Genomic DNA, 26,594 nt, shown 5'->3' with positions numbered 1-26,594 from the left:
TGGGTCAGTTGTGCGTTGGGATCAGGTTAATGGCACAGGAAAAAAAGCAAGGCAATGATTTGTGAGTTGTCATAGTTTCAGCAACAGCTTGTATGACTACATGCAAAGCAGGCAAACATTGGCACTGAGTCACATAAGGAGATACCAGGAGAGATGCCCAAAGGCTTGGTCAAATAGGTAGGCTTTGTGCAGCATCTTAAAGGAAGAAGTTAATGATATGTAGAGATCTGTTTTGTTCTGAGATGCAGCTTGGAGACAGGCCGTTTGGCTCACTGGGTCCAGGCCGACCATCAAGTTCTATGTTATCCTTTCGCATCCTGTACTCCAGGGGCAATTTGCAGAGACCAATTATCCATCAAATCTGTACGTCTTTGGGACGTGGGAGGAAACCGGAGCACCCGGAGAAAACCCAAACGGTCACATGGAGAACGTACAAATTCCGACTGCACCCGTAGTCAGGAGCGAACCCGAGCCCCTGGCGCTGTGAGGCAGCAATTCTACCTCAGTGCCATTATGCCACCCATTGGTGGTTTTTCATCATCAGAATAAATATATCTAAGAAGGATTGCAAAGGAAACACTTTGGAACCATAGGTCAGTTAAGGGCCTGTCCCACAAGCATGCGACTGCATGCGGCAAGCGCGACCAAACCAGAAACGGGTGACGAGCGGAGGTCGAGTGAGTGACATGAAGTTTGAGCGAAGAGTCCGCGGGAAGTCCGCGCGTGACGTACGCCGTTGAGGCGGCTGCGGGCCGGCAAGCCGTTGCCGCGCGGAATCTTTAAACACGGTCAGTTTTTCGGAGCCCTCCGCGATGTCGGGACCAGCTCCGCACAACTCCATACAGCTCCGGCGATCGAAGTGGAACCTGCCCCGCGAGCCGTACGGCTCAAGCGACCACGTAAGGTCGCGCTTGCCGCATGGAATCGCATGCTCGTGGGACAGGCCCTTTAGGTCGCGCTTGTCGCATGGAGTCGCATGCTCGTGGGACAGGCCCTTAAGTACAGGTGCACAACCTTTTATCCGAAGATCCAAATAACGAAAACCTCCGAATAGCGGCCATTTTTTCGGTCCTTGAAGAAAGGTCCTTGAAAACGTTCACCGAGGGCGGCCCGCAGAGGTGACAGCGGAACCTCCGGTCTGTCCTCGAAGAAAGGGGAACTAAATCCCCATTCATAAAAGAGAAGGTGAGGGTATATTGCGCGGGAAGGTTAATAATTGACAATATGCTGCTGCCTGCCCGCTGAGTTAAAAAGTTCCCACGGCTTGCGTGGGAACTTTTTAACTCAGCGCGCAGGCAGCAGCAGATTGTCGCTCCCTTCAGTTTCACTCCACCTACACCCACCGCTCTGCTTCCCGGCCATGTGTGTGACCCCTTCCCTCCCCTCTCCAGCTCCCCGCCCATTGCACCGGCGCGGGGGCTTTGCACTGTCTTCGCGTCGGCGATTCCAGCAGAACCGTGCCAGTCACCGGAGACGTCAGGACCAATTGGACATCGACCACCAGGCCCACCGCAAGCACGGAGATCCCAGAGACCCACATCCAACAGCAGCCCAGCCCAGCCCCGCTCCAACTACAGAGGAAAACTGCAAACTGGCCGGAGACGTCAGGACCACCAAAAGCCGTTCCCCGAGCTGCGCCCCCTCATCGGGACACCGACCCCCAGGCCCACTGCAAGCACGGAGATCCCAGAGACCCACAGCCAACAGCAGCCCAGCCCAGCCCCGTTCCAACCAAAGATCTTTGGTTCCAACTACAGAGGAACCTGGGTTGCGGATGACGGGGCGCAGCTCGGGGCGTCGTAGGGGCCCATCGGGGAGCGGGTTCCTGTTGGTCCTGACGTCTCCGGCCACCTGCCATCCTCCAGGAACTGTACCACCCTTGCAGGAGAGTGGGGTTGTTTGCAGTTGCAGAGGGAGGAGGCAAGGGAAGTACAGTTCCCAGTCTCAGCTCCAGTCCAGGGGGGTGGCCGGAGACGTCAGGACCAACGGGACACCGACCCCCAGGCCCACTGCAAGCACGGAGATCCCAGAGACCCACAGCCAGCAGCAACTCCAGCCCAGCCCCGCTCCAACTCCAGAGGAACACGTAGGGGCAGAAGCTGATGGTGTGCAAGGTACGTCTTGTTCTTGGGGTGGCGGATGAGGGGGCGCAGCTCGGGCTGTGGGCAAACTGCCACTTGTCGCCGTAGCGGCCCATCGGGGAGCGGATTCCACTGGAGTTGGAGGGGGAGGGGGGTATTGTGCTGTTTGATCGCCCCCTGCTATCCCAGGGACAGGGAGACACAGCGGCTTTTTAGACTGGTGGGCAATCACTTCCAAAGTTCTGCCCACACAGTCAGTACACCTCTCCTACACTGCATTTCATACAAACATTTATTCTGCAAGAAAAAACTACATTGAAGACACAAACTCGCGACCGAGTAACTGCCAGGATCGAGGCGCAAACTCGCGACCTAGCTCGGGGATTCAAGAATCCCCGAGCTAGGCCGCCTAAGGGCATGTAGCCCCACTAGGGTGACATGAGTGCGAGAGGTGATTCAATGCTGCGGGCACATTTACAAATTCAGGAATTCATTCAACACACTGCATTTCATACAGACATTTATTCTGCAAGAAGAAACGACATTGAAGACTCAAACTCGCGACCAAGTAACTGCCGGGATCAAGGCGCAAACTCGCGACCTTGCGGACATGAGCCGAGCACTCTACCACTGAGCCAGCCATTAAAATCTACGCTAAAAAATTTCCATTCCGAAGACAGACAAATTCTGAATTACGAAAAGTGTCTGGTCCCAAGGCTTTCGGATAAAAGGTTGTGCACCTGTAATAGGAAAGTTAGTGAAGAGGATGCTGTTGGAAGGATCTGAGCAATGTGGCAGTCTAGTGGAGTCATTAAGATAGAGCAGTTCAGTCATCTTAGTGAGTTGAGGAGAGATGCAAAGGTGAGAAATGTATGTGGTTTGAAGTATTTATAAATAAAAATGAGAATTGCAAAAAAGATTGAAGGACATACTGAGAGACTAATATACATCGATTAGCACAGGGATAATGGGAGAACCAATCTTGATATAATTGACTTGACCTGGGGAGGAGTGTCTGGGATCATTGTACATCGATGGAGCTGGGAGTCTGGCTGGTGGTACAGTGGAATAGTCAAAGATGCAAGAAAGAAAGTGTCATCAAACCTGTCTTAGAGTCATGTGTCCGGCCGTACAGTTAGCAGGGAGTGGAATAGACTGAAGAAAGGTCCTGTTCTGAAACATGAATGAATGAATGCTTTATTATCACATGTGACAAGTGAAATTCTTTGCTTGCATACTCAGGGTATGCAATAGTCGCCACATAAAGTCACAAAGTATCCGCGCCAGGTCCCCCTTTGTTCTCCCCTCACAGCGCCCACCCCCCACATTGAGCTCCATTGTTCATTGTTCTCATGGTGGTCCCTCCACACCGGCTCCTCCTTTGTTCCTTCCCCCGGCAGCGGCGTCCTCACTTCCACGTATCCGTCCTTGTCTGTTGGCCGGCGCCATCATCCACAGCTGCACCGACCTCTCCACAATCGCTGCTGGGTCCTCTCCTGACACTTCCGTGGCGCCGAACCGGGCCCCAGGCTTCGTCGACCCGCGAGGCTCCGATTCCAACCCGCAAGGCTCCGTTTCCAACCCGCAAGGCTCCGGCTCTGGCCCACGAGGCTCCTCCAGACCCGCGAGGCTCCTCCTGGCTCCGACTTCTCCCCGGCGGTCTTCCGGGAGGCGTCATCTCTGACCAATCGGGCATCGTCTGCCATTCCCTCCACAGATGCTGCCTGACCCGTTGAGTTCTTCCAGCACTGGTTTTGCTTAAGATTCCAACATCTGCAGCTCCTCTTTTTTCCAATAGAGGAGAATCTTGGGAATTTCCGGAAGGCTCTGAAGACTAATACAGGTGATCTTTGTCCGTAGTTGTATGTCAGACAAGCAACCTGACCACCTGGAAGCAATGTAGACTTGATTGTTTATTGTCCGCCACCTGGATCATACTGCAGAGTATCAACTTGTAGACAAAATCGGAGGGAGGTAAGGATGGTGCCTGGGCTGACCACTTGATGTGGGTCGTGGCTCTGGATATTTCAGACGAAAAAGAGGTGAGTGGATCCAATGCAGCTGAATGATGACAGAGAGGAACCCGCTTCACATTTAACAGAAGCTGATCCATGCACACCCATGGGCACAAATACCCCACAAATAAAGAAAACTTGAAGGATTCAACTTTTTTCAAATTAAAATAATTTCCTTAAATTAAGTGGAGAATTGTGTTTGAGATTTTAAATATATATTTCTGGATTTTTAATCCAACCAGCTTTCCATGTCTACCCTGCTAACTGGAGTTGAGAAGTATGGATGTGACCATCTGGCTGTGTGCAAAATGCTGACTGAAACATTGTGTAAGACCACAGGCATAAGATGTTCTGCTTGGAGCTCAGACCGATAATATCCTAGTTTACAAACATCAGTGTTCTACACCTGCTCTCCTCCCATTATGTGATTGAAACTTCTGTGAAATTTGCTTGTGCTTCTGGATGCCTTCAGAAATGTCAGAATAAAATCTTTAATGATCTCTTATTTAGTCACATAATTGTACTGTGCCCAACAGGGAGTTAAATTGGCAGATTTTGTTCAGGCTGCTGTCGTAATGTTGCTCCTACTGTGATCAATGCACTCAGCTCATTTTCAAAATTGCAGAAGTGTGCTCAATAGCTGAGCATGTGTTCCCTGGTGTGTGTTATTCCCTCTCATTCTCACTGTCAGTTTGCTGATGTGGTTTTAAAAATTGTCAAGCAAGCCTTCAGGCATAATCTCAATCCCAAATAAAATAAAACCAATGGTCATGCTAATATCAACTTTACTGAAACGTACAATGTTTGCCAGTTAACTTATCTAGTTTCACAAAATCAGCAGCAAGTGAAAGGAAACATACACCAGTGGCTGACTGACAGTGATGATACAAGCTTTCATTCGGTGTCCTTCATTATTGTTACCAATTTCATTCATATCTGGGAGCCCGCCTGAGTGTACTCCACGGTGTTCAGCTGATAGGATCTGCTTTCATAGTAAACCTCGTGATTTTATACTGATTGCATGTGAGAAGAGGTGTAAGTTTGAATCCACACATGCGACTAGAAATTTATTTTTTGAATTGTATTTGAAGTATGAATTGGAATGAAGCAGACCAATGTAAGCCATTTATTAATGATACTAAGCCATATAATGCAACTTGGGTGGTTGATTGACTCCATTATCTTCCCATTAGTGCAATAGATTCAGCAGATTTATACACCAGCTGTGTGTCTCGTACCCCACCCCGGTCCCATTTACTGATGTAAGCCATTTATTAATGATACTAAGCCATATAATATGTCTTTAAAAAAGCAAAGAGCAACTTCAAGTGACAGTGAAATTTCATCTGAACTGATCGTTTTCTTTAAAAGTGACGGGTTTTTGAAAAATGAAAATAAAATGCTTCAGTTTGACAGAAGCTGTCCTGAGAATTGTGAGAATTGTCCAAGCCTTTATTGAATATTCCTCGTTGTTTAATGTGTGGCCATCGGTTCATCTTTGCAATATATTGAATCTCTCAGTTCTGTAGATTTTTGTTGACTGTGAGAAATAGAACGTCCTCAATTTATGTCGCTATTAGTCCTCCATTGTTGCCATGAAACACCTAAAATAGGCATCTCTGAATGGAAATGTTTTAGGTACCCGATGTGAAAACCCAAATTCCTGACATTAAAGCCGAAGGAATACAGATTGTCACAACACCCGCCTTTATTGGCACTCACACGGCACTGAAATGCAAAGAGTACCCCATGCCGCTATTCCAATTTAAATTTCATTTGTTTTTCTTCTTCCCATCAGCACGGCACAATCAGAGTATTTGGTACATAATATGGAAGTTCCCATAGCTGCCTCAGAAGAGATTAAGCAATGATTTAAACCTCAAGTCGCAGTCTGTGTATTGCCGCCCGAGGTATTGATGGTCTTTGTAACAAATACTATATAATGTCATTGATCATATAAGGAGTTCCTCTGCTTCACTGTTAAAGTTGAACATTGGTATTGAACATCAGGTTAGCTCCATTGTATTTTAGACAAAGCATTTGATTATTCACCATGCAGAAATAAGCATCTATTTTCTTTTACATTATTCACAAAGCTTGGATAGAGTGGATGTGGAGAGGATGTTTCTGTGGTCGAGTCTAGGACCAGAGGTCATAGCCTACAAATAAAAGTATGTTCCTTTGGGAAGGAGATGAGGAGGAATTTCTTTAGTTAGAGGGTGGTGAATCTGGAATTCATTGCCACAGAAGGCAATGGATATTTTTATGGCAGAGATAGATAGATTCCTGATTAACCTCAAATAAGCTCTGAACTACAGAGAACTATTATTGTTATTATTGCACTATTATCGTTTTTTGTTGTGTGTACGTATGTGTGTGTGTGTGTGTGTGTATATACATATATAAATATGATCAATATATATGTATTTATGTATATATACACACACTGAACTTTTTCTCTCTCGTTATAATATTGTACACAGTGTACTATGTTTACATATTGTGTTGTGCTGCTGCAAGTAAGAATGTCATTGTTCTATCTGGGACACATGACAATAAAACACTCTTGACTCTCTTGATTAGTACGGGTGTCAGGGGTTATGGGGAGAAGGCAGGAGAATGGGGTTGAGAGGGAAAGATAGATGCGCCGTGATTGAATGGTGGAGTAGACTTGATGGGCCGAATGGCCTAATTCTGCTCCTATCACTTATGAACATAAAAATAAACACCCATAAGATATGTCTGAAATGGAAACTTTTAGTTTGATCTTTGCAGGTGATAACTAACCTGGGAAACCTGAGGTACTCCAAGGCTGATGGTCCATCCGTGTCTCTCTGTTACCTGTTCTCACCTGAGCTCTGCACGTCTTCAGGGGGCTGACGAGAGATGTGAGGATTGAACGGCAGAGTAGACTTGATGAGCCAAATGGCCTGTTTCTGCTCCTAGAACCTATGAACTTTATTACGTAATTTACATCCAGTTCCAGGAACTAATACTGAACAAGGGCTATAGTCATTGTCTGCTCCATGAAACAAATACATTTCAGCACAATCTTCACTGCTTATACCAGCTGTTTGACTGAAGTGACCATTGAATGCCCACTGACTTCTGACCTTACGCCATGTTATTACATGGCGTGTATACCATCTGCGCAACATGTCCTGTAGCACATACAAAGAGTCATTGAAGTTTCCCTGTCTGAAAACTTCAGCCCTGTAGCATTACCCCAATATTTTAAAACTTTTCTCATTGTCTTGGCAAATTGCATATAAACCGAGATGTCCGCATCATTGCAGATAGCTTCGGACCTGTGAGAAGTTTTGAGTGTTCCAAATATCTGGTTGAATGTGAGAAACAACTCAAAGTCATTATCATATTTTAAAAGATTGTTGGGTGTTTGCTTTGAACACCCCCATCCCTCACAGTTCTTCAGAGCAAGAGCCAGAAATGACCATTTTTATGATGAGATTCTTGGCAGCGTTGAGTGGAGTTTTCATAATTCTTTGGAGGGGAGTTCTGCTGAGCTGCGGGTCCATGGGAGTTTGCTGCTGACAAGAGCAGTTTCCACCACTGAAAGCACGGGTGTCTTGATGTTTCTGAGTGAGCTAAGTCTGCCACAGTGCACGGATCCCTCCTCCCTGCCTGGAATGAGCATCAGATCCAGGGCGGTGGTCGCTCATGGTGTTTGCTCTCAAGATGAACTAAATGAGCATCAGATCCAGGGCGGTGGTCTCAGGGAGTTTGCTCTCAAAATGAACTAAATCTCGAAATACAGCTGGGCTCTGCAGAGTTCAAGTGTGCACTGAGGAAACTTGCACTGCCCAATGTGCGCAGCGCATTTAGGGAAGGGACATGGGTTCCAAAGAATTTCACATGCATAAAAAGTCTAACTTTTACAAATGTGCTGAATAATTTCTTTGAAGTCTCTCTGTTTTCCTTGTTGAATAAAGCACGTGTATTTGCATTGGCCAAGGCAGTAATTTCTTGCATGGGAAAAATCTTGCTCTGAATTGACTTTGGAAATGATATGATAAATTGTACAGATCAATCAAAATGACAGGAATAATTGGCATGAATTGGAGGAGCTGGGCATTCATATCTGAATCGCAATCTCCAGTAATTATCTCAATAATCAGATTAAACATTTCAGAATTATTTTCATGGCTGAAGCAATGGCCTTATACAAATTGCTTGGATTATCAAAAGGGTGAGGAATAACTTCAGGAATGTTTTATTTGACTGCATAAAGCACAGGCTTTATGTTCTTAGTCCGACATATGCCTGACTGATCAGTTTCTCCCCCCGTATTTGAGCACAAGCAATTGTGGTCAGGGTTGTCATGGAACTGTGTATTTATCCAGTATTCTGAATGCATTCCTTACACTTCATTTGTTTCTTTGTTGTCTCATTACACAACAATAGATCATTTTACCATTCATGCAACATTTTCAATTTTGCAAAGGGTAGCAGACAGCTTCATATAGGTGAGCAAAATGTGATGTGAATCTTAAAATAATTACCAAGCATTGACCTTTAATAGGAAATTTTGGTACTGTTATGTTTGCGTGATCAGTCTTTGAACAGCAAAAAACGTTCATGTTATTATTTGGACTTCCAAGGTCGAACAAGACTGAGATTCATTCCTTTACAGGCATCATCTAAATCTGGTTCTTACTAAACTTGCTGTTTAATGTTTTGTGTTGCCATACCTGATAGTGCTGAAAACAAATGTACCCAGGGTGTTTTATTTCATATTTTTGTGAATGAAATCTGCAGAGAGCTTTTGCATGTTATGCTTGAGAAAAACAGTCAGAAAATATTTTTCTTTCATTTCTGCCAACAGTCAAATTGTTTATTTGCAAATATATTCAGAATGAAATATTTTGGCCTTTTAGTTCTGTTCAAAGTTGCGTATACAGTTTTTATGAGTATTTGGTGAATCGTTAATTCATTCATAGACTCAGTGAAGAGATGTTGGGACTGTTAGGCTGTTGCTTATCCCATGCAGGCTCAAAGTCAAATGATCAGATGCTTGCTGTAAACATGGTATGCATGTGACAGAGTACTTGCTGAGTTTATATACTTTATAGAAATGGTTCCGCAGTTCATATTCATATAGTATCATTCAGCATGACCCCAATCATCTGTAACAGTGCACAGATCTTGCAAGCTCATTAGGAAGGTGGCCATGATTAAAGAAATCTCAGTCAATTGGAATATTATGTGACATAGACCACAGTGGTTTTCGTGGCAAAATCAGACTGGAATAACTTGTACAGGGGAGCAGCACCAAGTTGGGTGTCCATGGTATGTTTTAGAAATAAAGTGAAGTTGAAACTGGAGCAGTGATTACACTAAATAAAGATATTCATTTCAGGGCTCTGAATAGAATTCCGATAATCTGTCTTGCCCAGTTCTTTGCTGCTGGACAATCATTTTTTTTCCAGATCACTGGATCTTATTCCTATTCATACCCAAATGATTTTTACCTTCTTCAGTCAGAGTACTGAGTATAGAAGGTGGGACGTCATGTTACAGTTATATAAGACGTTGGTCTAGCTCGAAGGGCCGAATGGCCTACTCCTGCACCTATTGTATATTGTCTATTGGTGAGGTTACATTTAGAATATCGTGTTCACTTTTGGCAACATGTTATAGGAAAGATATTGTTGCTGGGAAGGATGCAGAGATGATTTACGAGGATATTGTCAGGATTCAAGGGTCTGAGAGGTTGAGCAGATTAGGGCTTTATTCCTTGGAGCGCAGGAGGATGAGGGGTGATCTTATAGAGGTGTACAAAATCATGAGAGAAATATATTGGGTAAACGCACAAGGCTTTTGCCCAAAGTAGGGGAATCGAGAACCAGAAGACATAGGTTTAAGGTGAGAGGGGAAAGATTTAATAGGAATCTGAGGGGTATCTTTTTCACACAAAGGGTGGTGGGTGTATGGAATCTGCCGGAGGAGGTAGTTGAGGCAGGGACTATCACAACATTTAAGAAACATTTGGACAGGTACATGGATAAGACAGGTTTAGAGGGATATGGGCCAAACGGAGGCAGGTGGGACTAGCGCAGATGGGGCATGTTGGTCAGCTTAGGCAAGTTGGGCTGAAGGGCCTATTTCCATGCTGTATGACTCTGAATTTGCATCTTTTAGATGGTACAGTGTTACAATAAATGTTCTGGTGAACCGAGCAAATTTGGAGGCATTGTGGAAAACGGGACCCTGTCAGTTTAAAGGGAGCGCCAGTCAGTGGAGGGGGGTGCGGGAATGGGGGCTCGTGTGAGCAGCAAGTGATGTGGGCACAGGGATGCCAGTGAGCTGAATGGTGTGTGGGGACTGGGGCAGGAGTGGAGGGGATTTGGGTAGACACAAAATGCTGGAGTAACTCAACGGGACAGGCAGCATCTCTGGAGAGAAGGAATGGGTGACGTTCTTCAGACGAGGTTAGATTTAAACCAGCATCTGCAGTTCTTTCCTATGGAGAGTATTTGGGGACTGATGTCATGAGCTTTTTGCATGAGCTGTGTGAGATCAGAGGCTGCAGCTTGGAATGACTAAGGGCAACACAGTGTTGTCCTCTTCCTCATTGCAGGGTTCAGGCACACATGGTGCAATGGTACTGATTGATGTCAGTGATGCTTGTTGTGAGCCATGTATTTGTCAGCCTGTATTTGAGGTTGGTGTTGTACCACTGAAGCAACAGGGTGGGTGGGACATCATCCAATGCATGTTGGAGTTGGGAACATCAAAAGCAGAAACAAGTGGACAAAAGGGAACTGCAGATGCTGGAATATCGAAGGTACACAAAATTGCTGGGGAAACTCAGCGGGTGCAGCAGCATCTATGGAGCGAAGGAAATAGGCGACGTTTCGGGCCGAAACCCTTCTTCAGATGAAGGAGGATGTGGAGGCTCGTGTTATGGTTGTTGGTGAGTCACCAAGAAAACAAGTCTTGCTAAAGCGAGACCAAGCTAGTGTAAACAAATGTTCCGAGAGCACAGAATTACAAATGTTGGAAATCTGAAATTAAAGAGAAAATGTTGGAAATAATCAGGCGGCGTATGCGAAGGTAAACCTATTAGAGTGGCAGAGTTGTACTGTACGGAATCTCCCTTCGGCCCAACTCATGCATGCTCACCAACATAAGCTAGTCCCATTTGCCCGCGTTCACATCCCTCCAAACCGACTAATAACCTCATCAGTCTTAAACATTCACCTGCTTCTGTCTGCATAGTGCTGCGTATTTTTAGCATTTCCACTTTATTTTTTATTTATTCAGGTGGTTTCTGTAGCAGTGATTAAATGTTCCGGGACCCGGTGAGAAATAGTGAGAAAGATTAATAATGCGAAACATTAATAACGAGAAACTTTATCTCCATTTTATTCTGGAATGGATATTGTTTGAGCAGGTTATCTCCTTGATAAGAACCACCTGGTACTTTCATGCCAATTAACTGTCAATGGGTTCATCCTGTCCTTGACAAATCCACTGCCACAAGACAGACCTGCTTGCAACGTGTGCCGCAGCTTAGAAACAATTCTGCTTACTCTGTTAAAATTACTTCACTCTACTAGAAGAAATTAGCATCATTTGTCTCTAATTTTTGTTTAGTATATCGTTTGTCTCTTTGGATACATTCCATAAAACTATATTTTGAATACTTTTTAAACAAAGAAAGCGTCTGCATCCTAAAGTTTTGGGGATGAATTTTGGACACCCACCCATTGGAAGTGGGAAAGAAGGAAGTTTAAGACCCCTTGCATGCCACACTTTTAACTGTGCCTCCAACTGATAATAAAGCAAATGCCCAGCTTTGGTTAACACCACACAGGTACTCCACAGTGAGAGACACCAAGCTTGTTCATGCCTCAGCACTGCACTGAATGAATGACAGAAGGTGGAGGAAACTGAGAGAAGACAGGTGTGGCCCCAAAAGAGGGGTGGTCCACCTGGTGTGATCTTCCTGGACCTGCACATCTGCGGCACTAGGTGTAGCAGCATAATATTTGTAGTCCAACCGCCTTGGCCTCCACCCATTCACCTGCCCTCCCCTGAACCCAACCCCCACCCTTGCCGTGTGTTCACCATGCCCCCTGACCTCCCCCTTTCTGATACGGAACTGTCTGTCCTCAGCAGAGGGCCTTACCTTTGTTCCCCTCCGCCCTCACCTCAACCAGTTCCGGGTCCGCCATGATGTAGAGCTCTTCTTCTGTTGCCTCCGCCTCTGGGCCTTTTGCTATGGGAAGGAGTCCTCACCACCCAGTGATGACCCCTTCTCCTATCTCCACCGGACCCCCTCCTCTTGGATTCTCCTGGATGGTCCTCTACCCTCTTTAGACCTCTTTCCAGTCCTGCGTTCCAACAAAAACCTTCCAAGTGTTTCCTAACCAGAAGCCTTGGATGAACCATGAGATCTGCATTCTTCTGAAGACCAATTCCGGGCATTCAGGTCTTGCGATGCAGTCTATAAGAAGTCCAGATACGACCTTGGTAAGGCCATCAAAAAGGCCAAAAGGGACTTCTGCTCTAAGCTGGAGGATGAGACGGATGTTCGGCTACTGTGGTAAGGCTTGAATGCCATCACCTCCTACAAGGCGAAAGGAGGCGGCTCAAACGACAGCGAAGCATCACACCCTGACGAGCTCAATGCGTTCTACACACGGTTCGATAGGGAGAACACTGATGTGCTTTCCCGAGCCCCCATTCGCCCTGACGGTCACAGAGGCCGACATCAAAAGATCCTTCAGGGGAGTGAACCCTCGGAAAGCGCCTGGACCTGATGGTATACCAGGTCGAGTTCTCAATACCTGTGCAGACTAACTGGCGGGAGTTTTTGCGGACATTTTCAACATCTCACTTCTGAGTTCTGAGGTTCCCTCCGAATTTAAGAGGGCATCAATAATACCAGTACCCAAGAAGAGTAAGGTGACGTGCCTCAAAGACTATCGACCAGTGGCACTAACGTCTGTGGTGATGAAGTGCTTTGAGAGGTTGGTTGGTTATGGTGCACATCAACTCCTACCTCGACAAGAACCTCAACCCACTATAGTTCGCATACCACCACAACAGGTCAATGGAGGATGCAATTTCACTGGCTCTCCACTCTGCAATGGACCACTTGGACAATAAAAACACTTACATCCACCCCATCAGCTGTCGCATACAGCATATAATCCTCCAACACTTTCACCATCTCCAACGGGATCCCACCACTGGTCACATCTTCCCATCTCCACCCATTTTCTGCTTTCTTCAGAGACCGTTCTCTCCGTAACTCCCTGGTCAACTCGTCCCTTTCTACCCAAACCACCTCCTCCCCAGGTACTTTCCCTTTTTATGTAGTTGTGCGTCTTTTTGCTTCTTTTTTTAGTATGACTGTACGGTAATACGAATATCACTGTACCTTAATTGATACATGTGACAATAAAAGACCTTTGAAACCTTTGACTCCTATATCGGCAAGACTAAGCACAGACCTCCATTGTCAGAATGAGGCCCAGCGCAATTGGAGGAACAGCACCACATATTTCGCTTGGGTAGCTTGCACCCCAGCGGTATGAACATTGACTTCTCTAACTTCAAATAGCCTTTGCTTTCCTTCTCTCTCCATCCACTCTCCCTTCGCAGTTTTCCCACCAGTCTTATTGTCTCAGACTATATTCTATCTGTCCCGCCCACTCTCCTGACATCAGTCTGAAGAAGGGTCTCGACCCGAAACTCACCCATTCCTTCTCTCCAGAGATGCTGCCTGTCCCGCTGAGTTACTCCAGCATTTTGTGTCTACTATTTGAATTTGTTCTCACACTGATTGTCACACTTGTATATCTGTTTCTCATGTCATGATTTGTAGAAATCACTATCTGATCAGTGTAAATCAGTTGTATGCTATCTATATCTTCCTCAATATGACTGATGATGCAAAAACATGAAGGTATATATACAATTACAAAAACTGAGATTTCATTTTAAATAGTTCTTAAAAGCTAGTTTGAATCTTGCTTTGGTTTAGAGTTTGCAACATCAGTGACTAACTCTGCATCAGTTTTGTATATATACACCTACATATACAGGTTGGTTTGTGTGAAAACGTTTTACAATGTAGCATTTTAATGATATTAGTTTAGTGACATTTAAATTTCCCAGTCATAATAATGTATTGAAGAAGCTTCATGTTTAATCTCTAAAGTTTATTTGCTAAATTCTTGTTGAGTATATAGTAAAAGTGTTCTTACAACAGTTACCTTACAAAAGGAAGCAATAAACGGAAGCATCAGAATCACATGAATGCTGAAGCTCAAGTTATAAAACATTCAAGTGACCTATAGACTTTCTCTGTCTAACACCACAGCCTTTACTCATCATCCTACTCTCCACCAATCCAGAAGCAATTTAGTTTTTCCAGAATTATGTACATGTGGCAGATGTACATAATTCTGGATGGTTCTGCAGGAACCTTCTGCAGGTTGAGGTTCAATCAGTGCTTCAGTTTGATAATGATATGTATGTCCGTGAACACTTGGCATCTACTTGATCAATAGAAGTAGACAAGGTATTGTTCACTTACAAAAGCATGTTTTCTGAATCTACAATTGCTGTTCATTTCATTCCTTTCCCTTCAAAACGAATGTCAGTGGCACCATTTTTTATGTTCCCACTTCAAATTAATTGCACGTCGTATAAAGGTTGTATTTAATGAATCAGATTGCCATTGTAATTGTAAACACTTCAGAGGAATGTGCTCATTTTTGCATTTCATTGCTGGTGATAAGACTTGTGTGTGGCCAGAGGACATGTGTGTGAATGTCATGTTCCAACTGTGTGACCACTGACAATTGCTGCTAAACTTGAAGTTTGCAAGTACTTCTTTCTAGTGTTGGATAGTGTTGCTAATATGTTAACATAAAATATAGTCACATATTGGATAAAAGTACACTTTTATGAATGACTAACTATTAAAGGTTTACCTTTGACAAAGTTATCAGTTAATACAGAATTTGTTTCAGAAATTTTGAAATTACCTATGATAACATTACATTTTTATTGCAGACAGAATATATTTTAACAAAATAAATTTGTCTAAAATATGAAATAGCTTTTCTATATACTTTAAACTGCATGAAGAAACTTTCAGTTAGTCGCCAGCACTGCACTCTCTATAAGGAAGAGACGTACATATATGAAGATAGAATTACATGAATAAGAATTGTTGAAATGTAATCAAGATTTGAATGCAGGTAGACGGCAAGTTGAATTAGCACAGAGTTCTCAAGCTGAATTGATATACCAGGGAATCAGTGATGGAAATGGGATTTAGGAACTAGGGATACTCTAAGGTCTGTGAGGCTGAGGTTGGGAAGGGGGGGGGGGGGGGGGGGGGGGGGGTTATCTGCGGTAATACATGTAAGAGTACAAGAATGCATCACTTGTTTATTGTGTATTTATAATAGTTTATTGTGTATTATATGTCATAGCTGCTTTCTTGCATCTCTGTGTTGGGTGCAGCCATCGTCTGCTTCGGTGAGGGAAGCAGGTCGATGATTGATCAAACTGCCCCTAGGAGACTGTGTCTGATTGGCCGCCGAGTGACCAGCGCATTATGTGATTGGACACAATGCCCTTGGATACAGCGGCTGACTGGACGGGAGGAGACCGTTTTGTTAATTGGACGGAAATTTTAAGGGAAGCTGGTTGGTGATTGGACGCAACCCCCTTAGAGACAGTGGTTGATTGGCCGCCAAATAATCGGGCACAAAAAATTGAACATAGCAAAACAATAAAATCGGAATTGCAATTTAAATCGGAAGAATATCATGCCTGATCTGCAGCAAAGATACAAGTATCCGCTCAAGAATCTTTGATCTGCAGTTCCTTCCTATTGAAGAAGAACCCTGGCCCGAAACAACTCCTAATCCATTCCCTCCACAGATGCCGCCTAGCCCGCTGAGTTCCTCCAGCACTCTGTGTTTTTTATTTAACTCTTGAAATTGAAGTTAGACATAAAGCTGGAGCAACTTAGCAGGACAGGCAGCGACTCTGGAGAGACCCTTCTTCAGACTGAACTGAACTCTCGTCGGTGAGAGTACTTGTGAATGTCTGCAGAAGGGTCTCGACCCGAAACGCCACCCACTCCCCAGAGCATGCCGCCCGTCCCGCTGAGCCACCTTCAACTCCAGAGCCAAACAAAAAACACAGAGTGCTGGAGGAACTTAGCGGGCCAGGCGGTACCTGCAGAGGGAACAGACCAGGAGCCGCCACGGGCCAGGATCCCCCCCCCTTCCCCCAACAAGAAGGAACCGCAGATGCAGCCATCCCCGCAAAACGCCAAATGATTCCGGGAATGCTGAGGCAAGAGGGTGAGAGAGAGGGAGTGAGAGAGCAAGCGAGATACAAAGGATGGATTTGGATCCCAACTACGCCTCGCTGAGACCTCGCCAGAAGTTTCAAACCTGCGGCCCCTTCAAGTTCGAGCCACGTGGACCAAGATACCCCGTTGTAAACAACCACGCTCGTTACTTTGACTGGGAGTTTGCGTTCCGCTACAGTCCCGCCAGTGGTTTACAACTGTTTGATATCCACTTCAGGAAGGAGCAGGTGGTCTACGAGTTGAGTGTCCAGGAGGTAAACTCCGTTTACGGCGGAGAGACGCCAGGTCTGATGAGGGCCAAGTTCTTAGACAGTCATTATGGAATTGGGAAAAGTTCCAATGAGCTGGTGAAAGACGTGGACTGCCCTTACAGCGCCACTTTCCTCCACACTCTCCATCTCATGGAGACTGGAAACCAAAGATCCTATAGCAGACAAGATAGTCCACTCGACGATAAAGCCGTAGTAGGGTCATGGGTAATCTTCAGCACCATTTCCGTAACCGGCTTCCGTCTCCGCTCTAGTATCTTTGCTTTGGTCATGGCTTCTTCATGCACAAATCATCTTTTTTCTCAGCTGCAGGTGATCATTCCGATATCCTTGCCTAGTCCTCCTTTTTAACTTTGAACATACAAAATATTGCCATTTGGAAGGAGCTCCAGAAAATCCTTCACCAACTCAAGCCATCCTCCCCCCAGGGCCGGCCTTAGGAGGTGCGGGGCCCAATTGGGAACAATTTTGGTGAGCCCCAAGTTCCCAGCCAAGGTCTGTAGAATCATAGAAATACAAATAAAGTCTATTATAGACTTTATATCTCTATGGTAGAATGGAAGGTAATTAAAATGTGCGCTTAAAAAGTGCATGCGAGTTAATGGACCAAACAGGTCTAAGCTACATTTTAATATAACATTGCATACATGTACCTACATGTAACAAACAAAATGTGTAGATCGCCTTTGAAAAGTACATAGTTACAATACCACTTTATTTTAGTGACTGTGAAATGAAAAAAAAAAATTTAACTAGATCCTGGAAACCAATAACTATTGGCGATAAACCAGTCCAGGTATTCAGTTTTGGGCTTCAGCCCCATCCTACCCTTTGGGCTTCTACCCCATCCTAACTTAGTTGTGTGTGTTTGTGTTAGTGTTAGTTGTCTGTGCGTGATGTGTGTGTGCGTGTGTGAGGGAAGGAGAGAAGGGAGGGAGGGAGAAAAGGGAGGAAGGAGAGAAGGGAGTGAGGGAAGTAGAGAAAGAAGGGAGTGAGAGAAGTAGAGAAAGAAGGGAGGGAGGAAAGGAAGGAGAGAAAGAAAGGAGGAAGGGAAGAAGAAGGGAAAGAGAGAGAGGAAGGAGAGAAAGAAGGGAGGGAGGAAAGGAGAAGGGAAAAGAGAGAGAGGAAGGAGGGAGGGAAGGACAGAAAGGAGGGAGGGAAGAAGGGAAGGGAGGGATAGAAGGGGTGGAGAGAAGGGAAGGAGAGGGCCGGCAGCAGGAGCGGATGCAGGGGACCGGGCGGACGGGTGTGAGCTGAGGCCGAGGTTTGTAAACGATGCTCCAACCCCCGGCCCGGTCCTCCCTGTATTGTTCACTGCGTTTCCCCGGGGAGAGAGAGGGGGGGAGCCTGGGCTGGCGTGAAGCATGACGACTGGAGGGACAGGAGCGCTGCCCTGGGACCGCGAGAGAACGACCCACTCCCCCTTCTCCTTCCCCTTCCCCGCTCCCCCTTCTCCATTCCCGCTCACGCACCCTTCCCCGTCTACACCTTTCTTCGCCCTCCACCCTTCTACTCTCTCTCCACCTCTCTCTCCCCCCTCCACCCGAGGTAGATCTACCTGAGCCGAGAGTAGATTACTCTGGCGCGGGGCCCCCTTACTATAAAGGTCGGCCCTGCCCCCCCCCCAAATTCCATCCAAGACGGACACGAAACGATTGCCGGCCCCTTTTTCTGTTAAACATCTATTTCCTTCGGGTGTGTTTTAAACATTTCCCCCTTACCATTTCCGTACTTTTTCGATAGCTGCCATGACCCGTTTGATGTCATCCTTCTCCCCGCTCCTGGTCTTGGCCCGCACCGATCTGCCAGACATGGTGTGTGTGTGTGTGTGTGTGTGTGTGTGTGTGTGTGTGTGTGTGTGTGTGTGTGTGTGTGTGTGTGTGTGTGTGTGTGTGTGTGTGTGTGTGTGTGTGTGTGTGTGTGTGTGTGTGTCTCTCTGTCTGTCTGTCTGTCTGTCTGTCTGTCTGTCTGTCTGTCTGTCTGTCTGTCTGTCTGTCTGTCTGTCTGTCGGGAGAAGCGCCGGCACCAAGAGAGAGCCAAAGCGCGGGCACATGGACGAAAACAACGCTCATATAGCGGATAGGTGACATTTCGGGTTGAGACCCTTCTTCAGACTGACAGTCAAGGGAAAGAGAAACGGGAGATATAGGCATATCTTCCATTCATTTATCCTTAGTACCGTCTATATCTCTTGTTCCTCTTTCCCCGACTCAGTGTTAAGAAGGGTCTTGACCCGAAATGTCATCTATTCCGCACTATCAACGTTGCTTTTGTCCGTCTGTCCGCTCGTTCGCTCGCCCTTGGATTAAGCAGCGCAGGATAATGCTGTGAATTCATGCACAGGATGGAAACTGGAAACTAGGGGAACGCTGTCCCCTTGCGTACCCTCCCCCCCCCCTCCCCATTTCCACCACTGCAGGGAATACTGATAACATTTAAAGGTACCCATAGTAAAATGCAGGGTGCATTGCATTCTTGTCAAATTAAGGTTGAAATTTAATACCATCAAACAAATATATGACTTTTATTCTTCAGTCATCCCGGAGACTCTGACTTTAGACATTTTTATTTTTCCCCTTGTGCAATGCATTGAAAGCTCCCATTGCGAACGTATTGTTTTTCCAGCCAAGTTCTGTCCTGGATTCCCTCTCCACTCATTAAAGCAGCTTGAATCCCATTGAATCTTGTTATTTTGCATGACCTGAACTTATTGACATTGTGATGACTGTTGCTTCATTTCTATCCACTGCCACAGCCCCCTCTTGCCCCACCTCCTCCTCACAATGAGATCTTGTGTTGTTTCTTCTTCAATTGTACTAATCATAAACATTCAGGTACACATTTCAAAATGTTTTATATTATTTTCCCATAATGCTACTTGAAGCAAGGGAAAATTCTGTCAGGTTCTGAGCAAAGTTTAATACTGATGCTCCCACACAATTTATATTGTCATATCTCATTGCCATATAAAGGAAGGTAGACAAAAGTGTTGGAGAAACTCAGCGGGTGCAGCAGCATCTATGAAGCGAAGGAATAGGCAACGGTTCGGGCCGAAACCATTCTTTAGACATATAAAGGACGCTGCTAAATATAATATAAATATAAAGGCCATATAAAGGACGCTGCTGTACAAATAGCCTGAAGTGTTATTTCTGCAGAACTTAAATGGTAAAGCATCTAGTGACCTCCGGAGGTAATGCAAGCTGCTACTGTATGTGTCTTACATGTTTGTGGCAAATGTAATATTCTCCTCTAGCTTCAAAGGTAAAAAGTACCAGAGGTATGAAAGTATCATTCTTTATTCTTTATTCACAAATCAGTCATCTTTGCTTTGTGCCTTCCTCCATTCAGTAGATAAATCTAAGTTCTTCTCTTGGACCTATTGGAGAAAATTTAATTTGAAACAAAAAAAACTGCAATATAACAATGGTCAGTTTTTCAGTATAATGAACTTAATAATCTGGATAATAGTCTAATGTAGGTTCACCTGAATGAAACCAAAGCGTGGTTAAGGGTTAAATTATAAGGTTACATTTATTAACTTCAGTTAAATGGATCATGTTTAAAAGGATGAAAAGGTTCTATTGTGTGCTTTCACAGAAATTATTTCCTTTGGGAGAAGTGTAAAAAAATAGTCATCATAAAATTAGAAGTGAGCCTTTGGAGTTGAAATCAGGAAACGGTTTTCACACAAGAGCTGGAAATCTGGATCTCTCTCAAAATGCTCTGGGTGCTGAATCAATTGGAACTGAAACTCGAGTGCAATAGATTCCAAGAGATATGGTGCAGAAGCAGATGTAGTGTTCAGGTGAAGCATCGCTGTGGTTTCACTAATTGGTGGAGCAGGTTTGAGGGGCTGCAGGCTCCAATCAAGTTGCTTTACAATACAATTCATTGTGGGCAGTTCTGTGACATTCTGACGGAAAGCTGGAAAGTAGAGTACATTTGAACAGTATTCAGTGTAACACTCAATCTATTATGCCACCGCTGCAGTGGAATTTTATTGAAGCCAAGTTACTTTGTTAAGCTCATCAAATGTAATTGCCACAGATAAAGGCAGCCTACAGTTGTGGGAGTTTGTTTTGTGAACTCAGCAAGTCACAGCTTAGAAGCATCCTGCAGTTTAGTATTGTTTTACTTCTGTAACAGAGTGTGATATCTATGTTTTGATGTACCTTTTTAATATATAACTAACTGTTCTCCCTTGGTAGTATTCACTGTAAGTTGAATAATACGCTGTTTTTATAGGGCGCAAACCATCTTGCCACATAATGCAAAACATGTTCTTTCTCTGCTGCAGTTAAGTTCCGTTTTCTCAAAGTAATTGGAGTCATTTTGACCTAACCTATTTAAATGGCGAATTCAACTTACTCATGAAATTCACCTCATGATCATTCAACTCTACTTCCATTAAATATCTGATCTGATTATGGTTAATGGGGTTGGTTCATTATGATGCTGTGTTCTACTCAGGCACTGCCCTTCTCTTAACCTCTGCTGTCTGCACACATGTCCTCAAAAATGTCCTGCATTTAGTGTCTATCCTCAAAAATACCTTCAGTCCATCGAGTTTTTACACTATCTCCAGCCTTCCAAACCATCCAACCTTCCCAATCCTCTTCAGATTTGATTCCAAATTGTATTTTGGAGAATCCCACCTGCAATCTAAGAGTGCCCATTTCCCCCTAGTGTACCATCAGCACCTGTGGTCTTACCTCATCTCTGGCTGCTGAACCTATTGACCTTGCCCATGTTGCCCACACTGTCCAGGCTGGCATCCCTCCTTCTGTTGCCCTTGTCGTGCCTGTTGCCATTCCATTACAATCCACTTTACTTTAGTCTTTAGAGATACAGCATGGAAACAGGCCCTTCAGCTCACCAAGTCACAGGGAGAAGGTACAAACTCCATACTGACAGTACCTGCAGTCAGGATGAAACCAGGTCTGTGATACTGTGAAGGGCCTGTTCCATTTTCACGACAATTCAAAACCTCTGCCGAGTTTAAAGGACCTTAAAAAAAATCAAGATTGTGGTAATCTACGACCTTCCACGACTATGTTCACGAACTCCTACGAGTATGTCTACAAATTACCACGACTATTTCGATGCCCTCCTTACGAGTAAAATGTTGCAATTTCTTTCATCCCGACCATTATTTTACTCGTGGGCATTTTTTACCGGGCTGGAAAAAACGTCCCGACTTACCTGATGCCCTGAGTACCTACGGCTAGCATAACAAGCCGCTACGATATATCTATGAACTCCTACGGACTCGTTACGAACATTCTGCGAGTTTGAATCAAGAGGAAAACTTGGGAGAATTCGTGAAATACCTCGTGAAAGTGGGACAGGCCCTTGAGGCAGCAACTCTACCGCTGCGTCACCATGCCAACCTAGTTTGGCCAAGTCTTTGGATATCTGCCCTGATAACTTTTTTACATGTTGATTTTTCGGTGCATAGATTGTAGTGTAATCGAAAGTAGTGCAAAAAGATAAAGTGCAAGAAAGGAATAACCGAGTGAGGTGGAGTTAAGAGTGAGGGGATGTGAAGGCACCTCCAGGATGGGGTGTGAGAGAGGTGATTCTTCACGAGTTGGTAGCTGCTGCCTTTCCCTTTGCCTGAGATTCCCGACGACCCACACGATAAATGGAAAAACCTTCAAGGGTGTGTAGCAGGGTCAGGTGAGCAGGATGAGCCATATCACAGTGAAACGAAGAACACAGTAATCCCTGACCCCCCCAGCTGCAAAACATCAGCTTTGTTCTGGATCTTCATGTTTGTCATTGACTGTTGTGGAGTAACTCAGCAGGTCAGGCAGCATTTCTGGAGATAAAGGCTAGGTGACTTATTATCCCCTATAACTTCGCTGACTTTGTCCTACTCCTCTCTTGCAGCTTTCTTCCCCCAACCCCTGCAAGCAGTCTAAAGAAGTGTCCTGGCCCAAAACATCATATATACATTCCCTCCACAGATGCCGCCTGACCCGCTGAGTTACTCCGGCACTCTGTCTAAGCACTGGATCTAATGACTTTCTGAGTCAGATGGGACAGATGGACAACAAGAAAACATGTTAAGGGAGAGCAACATGCAAAATGCCACTACTTTCTGGTGCATTTTATTTAACTTGTTTGAAGATGGCAAATTATTTCAAAATATTTTGCAATTACATTTGCAATTACTTTTGCTATTACAAAGTATTGGTGCAAAATACTTTGAGATTTGAGATTTCTCCGATTCCAATTGTACTCAAGCGCTCTTTATGCTGCCTCCAGCTGGAAGGTTCTACAACACCAAAGCCTACTTTTATTTATAGTGTATGAGCATTTGATTGCATGTATTGTGAGGAACAACAGTTTCCCTTAGTGATAACAGCCTATACTCATTACTCCATAAAGATTAACAAGTGAGGCATGGGGTGTTTTTGATCTGCGCAAAACTTCTCAACAGATCAAATGTGCAGCTGTTCTGGTTCCTGAGATTTGTAAAACATATTTAATTTTAAATGTGCATCCTGCAAAAGTAATTTTTAAAACATCTGCTTTGTTCTTTTTCTGTCTTGAGTGTTGGAGTGAAGACATTCTCTTTAACATGTGTGTGGATTGGCTTCTCCCCATTTCTGCTTCAACATCTCGCAGCGGCTAGCAGCTGCTGCCATCTGCTGGAAGGATGGATGATGCACTGGTTTAAAAAAAGACAGAATGCTAGGGTAACTCAGCGGGTCGGGCAGCATCTCTGGAGAACAGATAGGTCACGTTTCAGGTCGGGACCCTTCTTCATAGTGGTCCATGTTCTCTAGGGATTCAGTCTGAAGAAGGGTCTCGACCCGAAACATCACCTATTCCTTCTCCCTGAATTTAAAAGAGTTAGATAGAGCTCAAGGGGCTAGTGGAATCAAGGGATATGGGGAGAAGGCAGGCATGGCATACTGATTGTGGATGATCAGCCTTGATCACTTTGAATGCTGGCTCGAAGGGCCAAATGGCCTCCTCCTGCATCTTTTTTCTATGTTTCCAGCGATACTTCTTCTCCCGCTGAGTTACTCCACCATTTTGTGTCCACCTTGTGTAAACCAGCATCTGCAGTTCTTTCCCACACATAATGCCTGACTCGTTGAGTTATTCTAGCTTTATGTACTTTTTTTTGTAAACCAGAATCTGGATTTCCTTGTATAAACATTTTGTTGCATTGATCAGTTGTGGTGGATTCATTTGTTGCAATGATCACAAGTTAAACGTTAAAATTAAATCTTTTAAAGAACTGAAGATCAATAGATTCAGGTTACAGTGAAAGATATTGATGTATTTAAAATGCTATTTTATGTCTTTCTGTAAACTGAACACCTGTTAAATTTCATGTCACAGTGATTTACAAGCTCTTGTCATTTTGCTGTTCATGGACTTTTCCATACGTTTTTGACATTTAACCTAATTTTGAAAAAAAGGATTTGCTGTTTTTGTCAATGGACTCATGAGAAGGGATCTCGAATGCTTTGAACATCCGTCATCCATTGTGAAAGTTACTGAGCTGTCAGTGAGGGGAGGGGAGATGGGGGGGGGTCTCTAGATTTTGATTCATTTCCCAATTCAAATGCTATTTACCATATGGACAAAAATGGTGGCGATGATATTCCTGTGTAGCTGCTTCCTACATTGTCTAGATAACAGAGATTGTACGTTTGGAAGATGTGCACAAAGGGGTGATAGTTTCTGACAGTGGACGGGGTGCATTCAGGTCAGAATAGGAGTATGCCTTCTGGTCCTTCATGCTTTATGTGCCATTGATCAAGATCAAGGCTCATCTGACTGTACGCTCGATTTTGCTGTAGAGTCCTCATATCTCTTCATTTCTCCATTAAATTGAAATGTATTGATTTTGAGTTTGAACAAACTTAGTAACTCAGCTTCCACTGCCTCCCAGAATGGAGAATTCAAAAGACCCACCACCTGAGTGGCGGCGCTGACCAAGCAGCTGCAACTCGCCTGCAGTCCGTCTGTCTTTTTCTTTTTTTTTCTTTTGACTTGTTGGAGTAGGTTTTAGTTTATTTTTAGTTGTGTATGTGTGGGGGCGGGGTAAACTTGTTTTAGTCTCTTCCTTCGGGGGGTTACGACCTTTTCTTTGTCGTATCTCCGTCTCCATCTGCGCTGAGGCCTAATCGTGGAGCTGGCGGCCTCCAACTGGGGCAACCTCGAGGCTCCGGAGGCAGAGCCAGGACTCACCATTGCGAAGTTGGCCGACTTCGGGGCTGTGGTGGTGCTGTGGCTGCGGCCCGAGTTCGGAGCCTCGGAGGCTTCGGCCGCGGGCCCAGTAGACGACGACATCGGGAGCTCGCAGGTTCCAGGTTGGTGACCGATTCTCCGGAGCTCCCGCAACAACAGCTTCTTTCGCTGGACTGGAGGATGGCAGCTTCGTCCGCCCCGGGCCTGAAAAGCTGATGAAAGCAAAGACTTTTGTGACTTGGACAAGTACCTGTAGGATAGAACGTTAGATGGCAGTGGGTGGAAGGTGATGGTGCTGGTGGGATGGGTTTAATTGGCAACTCTACCAAAGAAGCAAATACAGACCTCATTGTCTCTTGTGTTGCATCATTTTGTGATTCTGTGAACACACAAGTCTCCTTCCAAAGGCAAGAAAGTTGCACATTGCTTTTTTGTGACCTAAAAAATTGTTGTTCCTTTTAGATTGGTTGAAGAGTTCATGTTACTGGCGAACATGGCTGTAGCCCACAGCATCAACAAGTCATTCCCAGAGCAAGCTTTACTTCGCCGCCACCCACCACCTCAAACCAAGATGCTGGATGATCTCATCAAGCTGTGTGAGCAGCTGGGACTGCAACTCGACTTCACTTCTGCAGGCACGTTGCACGTAAGTGTTGAGAAAAACAGAACTCAGAACCAAATGATGCTTTGAATTCATCTTCTCTCCATGGTCAAAGAACAGAAAATGTCAGTTTCACTGAAAATATTTCACTTTACATGATCTACTTCCCACACTGACCTTTCTGTCCTGGGCCTTGTCAGTGAGGCCCAGCGCAAATTGGAGGAACAGCACCTCATATTTCGCTTGGGTAGTTTACACCCCAGCGGTATGAACATTGACTTATCTAACTTCAAGTAGCCTTTGCTTCCCCTCTCGCTCCATCCCCTCCCCCTTCCCAGTTCTCCCACCAGTCTTACTGTCCCCGACTACATTCTATCTCTGTCCCGCCCACTCTCCTGACATCAGTCTGAAGAAGGGTCTCGACTCAAAACGTCATCCATTCCTTCTCTCCAGAGACGCTGCCTGTCCCGCTGAGTTACTCCAGCATTTTGTGTCTACCTTTAATTATATGCTGGGGTTTAGTCTGAGCAAATGTGAGGTGTTGCACTTTGGGAGGTCATAAGGTCATATGTGATAGGGGTAGAATTAGGCCATTCGGCCCATCCAATCTACTCCGCCATTCTCTAGATGCTTTCAAGAGAGAGTTTGATAGACTTAAAGATAGCGGAGTCAGGGGATATGGGGAGAAGGCAGGAACGGGGTACTGATTGTAGATGATCAACCATGATCAAAGTGAATGGCGGTGCTGGCTCGAAGGGCCAAATGGCCTACTCCTGCGCCTATTGTCTTTTGTCTTTTCAATCATGGCTGATATATCTCTCCCCCTCTCACCCCATTCTCCTGCCTTCTTCCCATAACCTCTGACACTCATACTAATCAAAAATCTATCTCTGCCGTAAAAATATCCACTGACATGGCCTCTCCAGCCTTCTGACTAAATAAATTTCTCCTCATCCCCTTCCTAAAAGAACGTCCTTTAATTCTGAGGCTATGACCTCGAGCCCTAGACTCTTCCACTAGTGGAAACATCCTATCCACATC

General features: G+C 44.9%; 1 protein-coding gene across 3 annotated transcripts in view; it reads left to right on the top strand.

The window, feature by feature from the left end:
• The window catches only part of dis3l2 (DIS3 like 3'-5' exoribonuclease 2), a 188,196-nt gene that overhangs the window by 138,476 nt on the left and 23,126 nt on the right, over positions 1-26,594 (top strand). For all 3 annotated transcript variants that reach the window (XM_033031333.1, XM_033031335.1, XM_033031334.1), the window contains exon 15: positions 25,415-25,598. In XM_033031333.1, the coding sequence (XP_032887224.1) occupies positions 25,415-25,598 (184 nt within the window). The remainder of the gene's footprint in view (positions 1-25,414; positions 25,599-26,594) is intronic.

Source organism: Amblyraja radiata, chromosome 13 (genome assembly GCF_010909765.2).
Source record: "Amblyraja radiata isolate CabotCenter1 chromosome 13, sAmbRad1.1.pri, whole genome shotgun sequence".
Taxonomy (NCBI): Eukaryota; Metazoa; Chordata; class Chondrichthyes; order Rajiformes; family Rajidae; genus Amblyraja; species Amblyraja radiata.
Note: the sequence above shows the minus strand (reverse complement) of the source record. Positions and strands in the feature narration are given on the sequence as shown.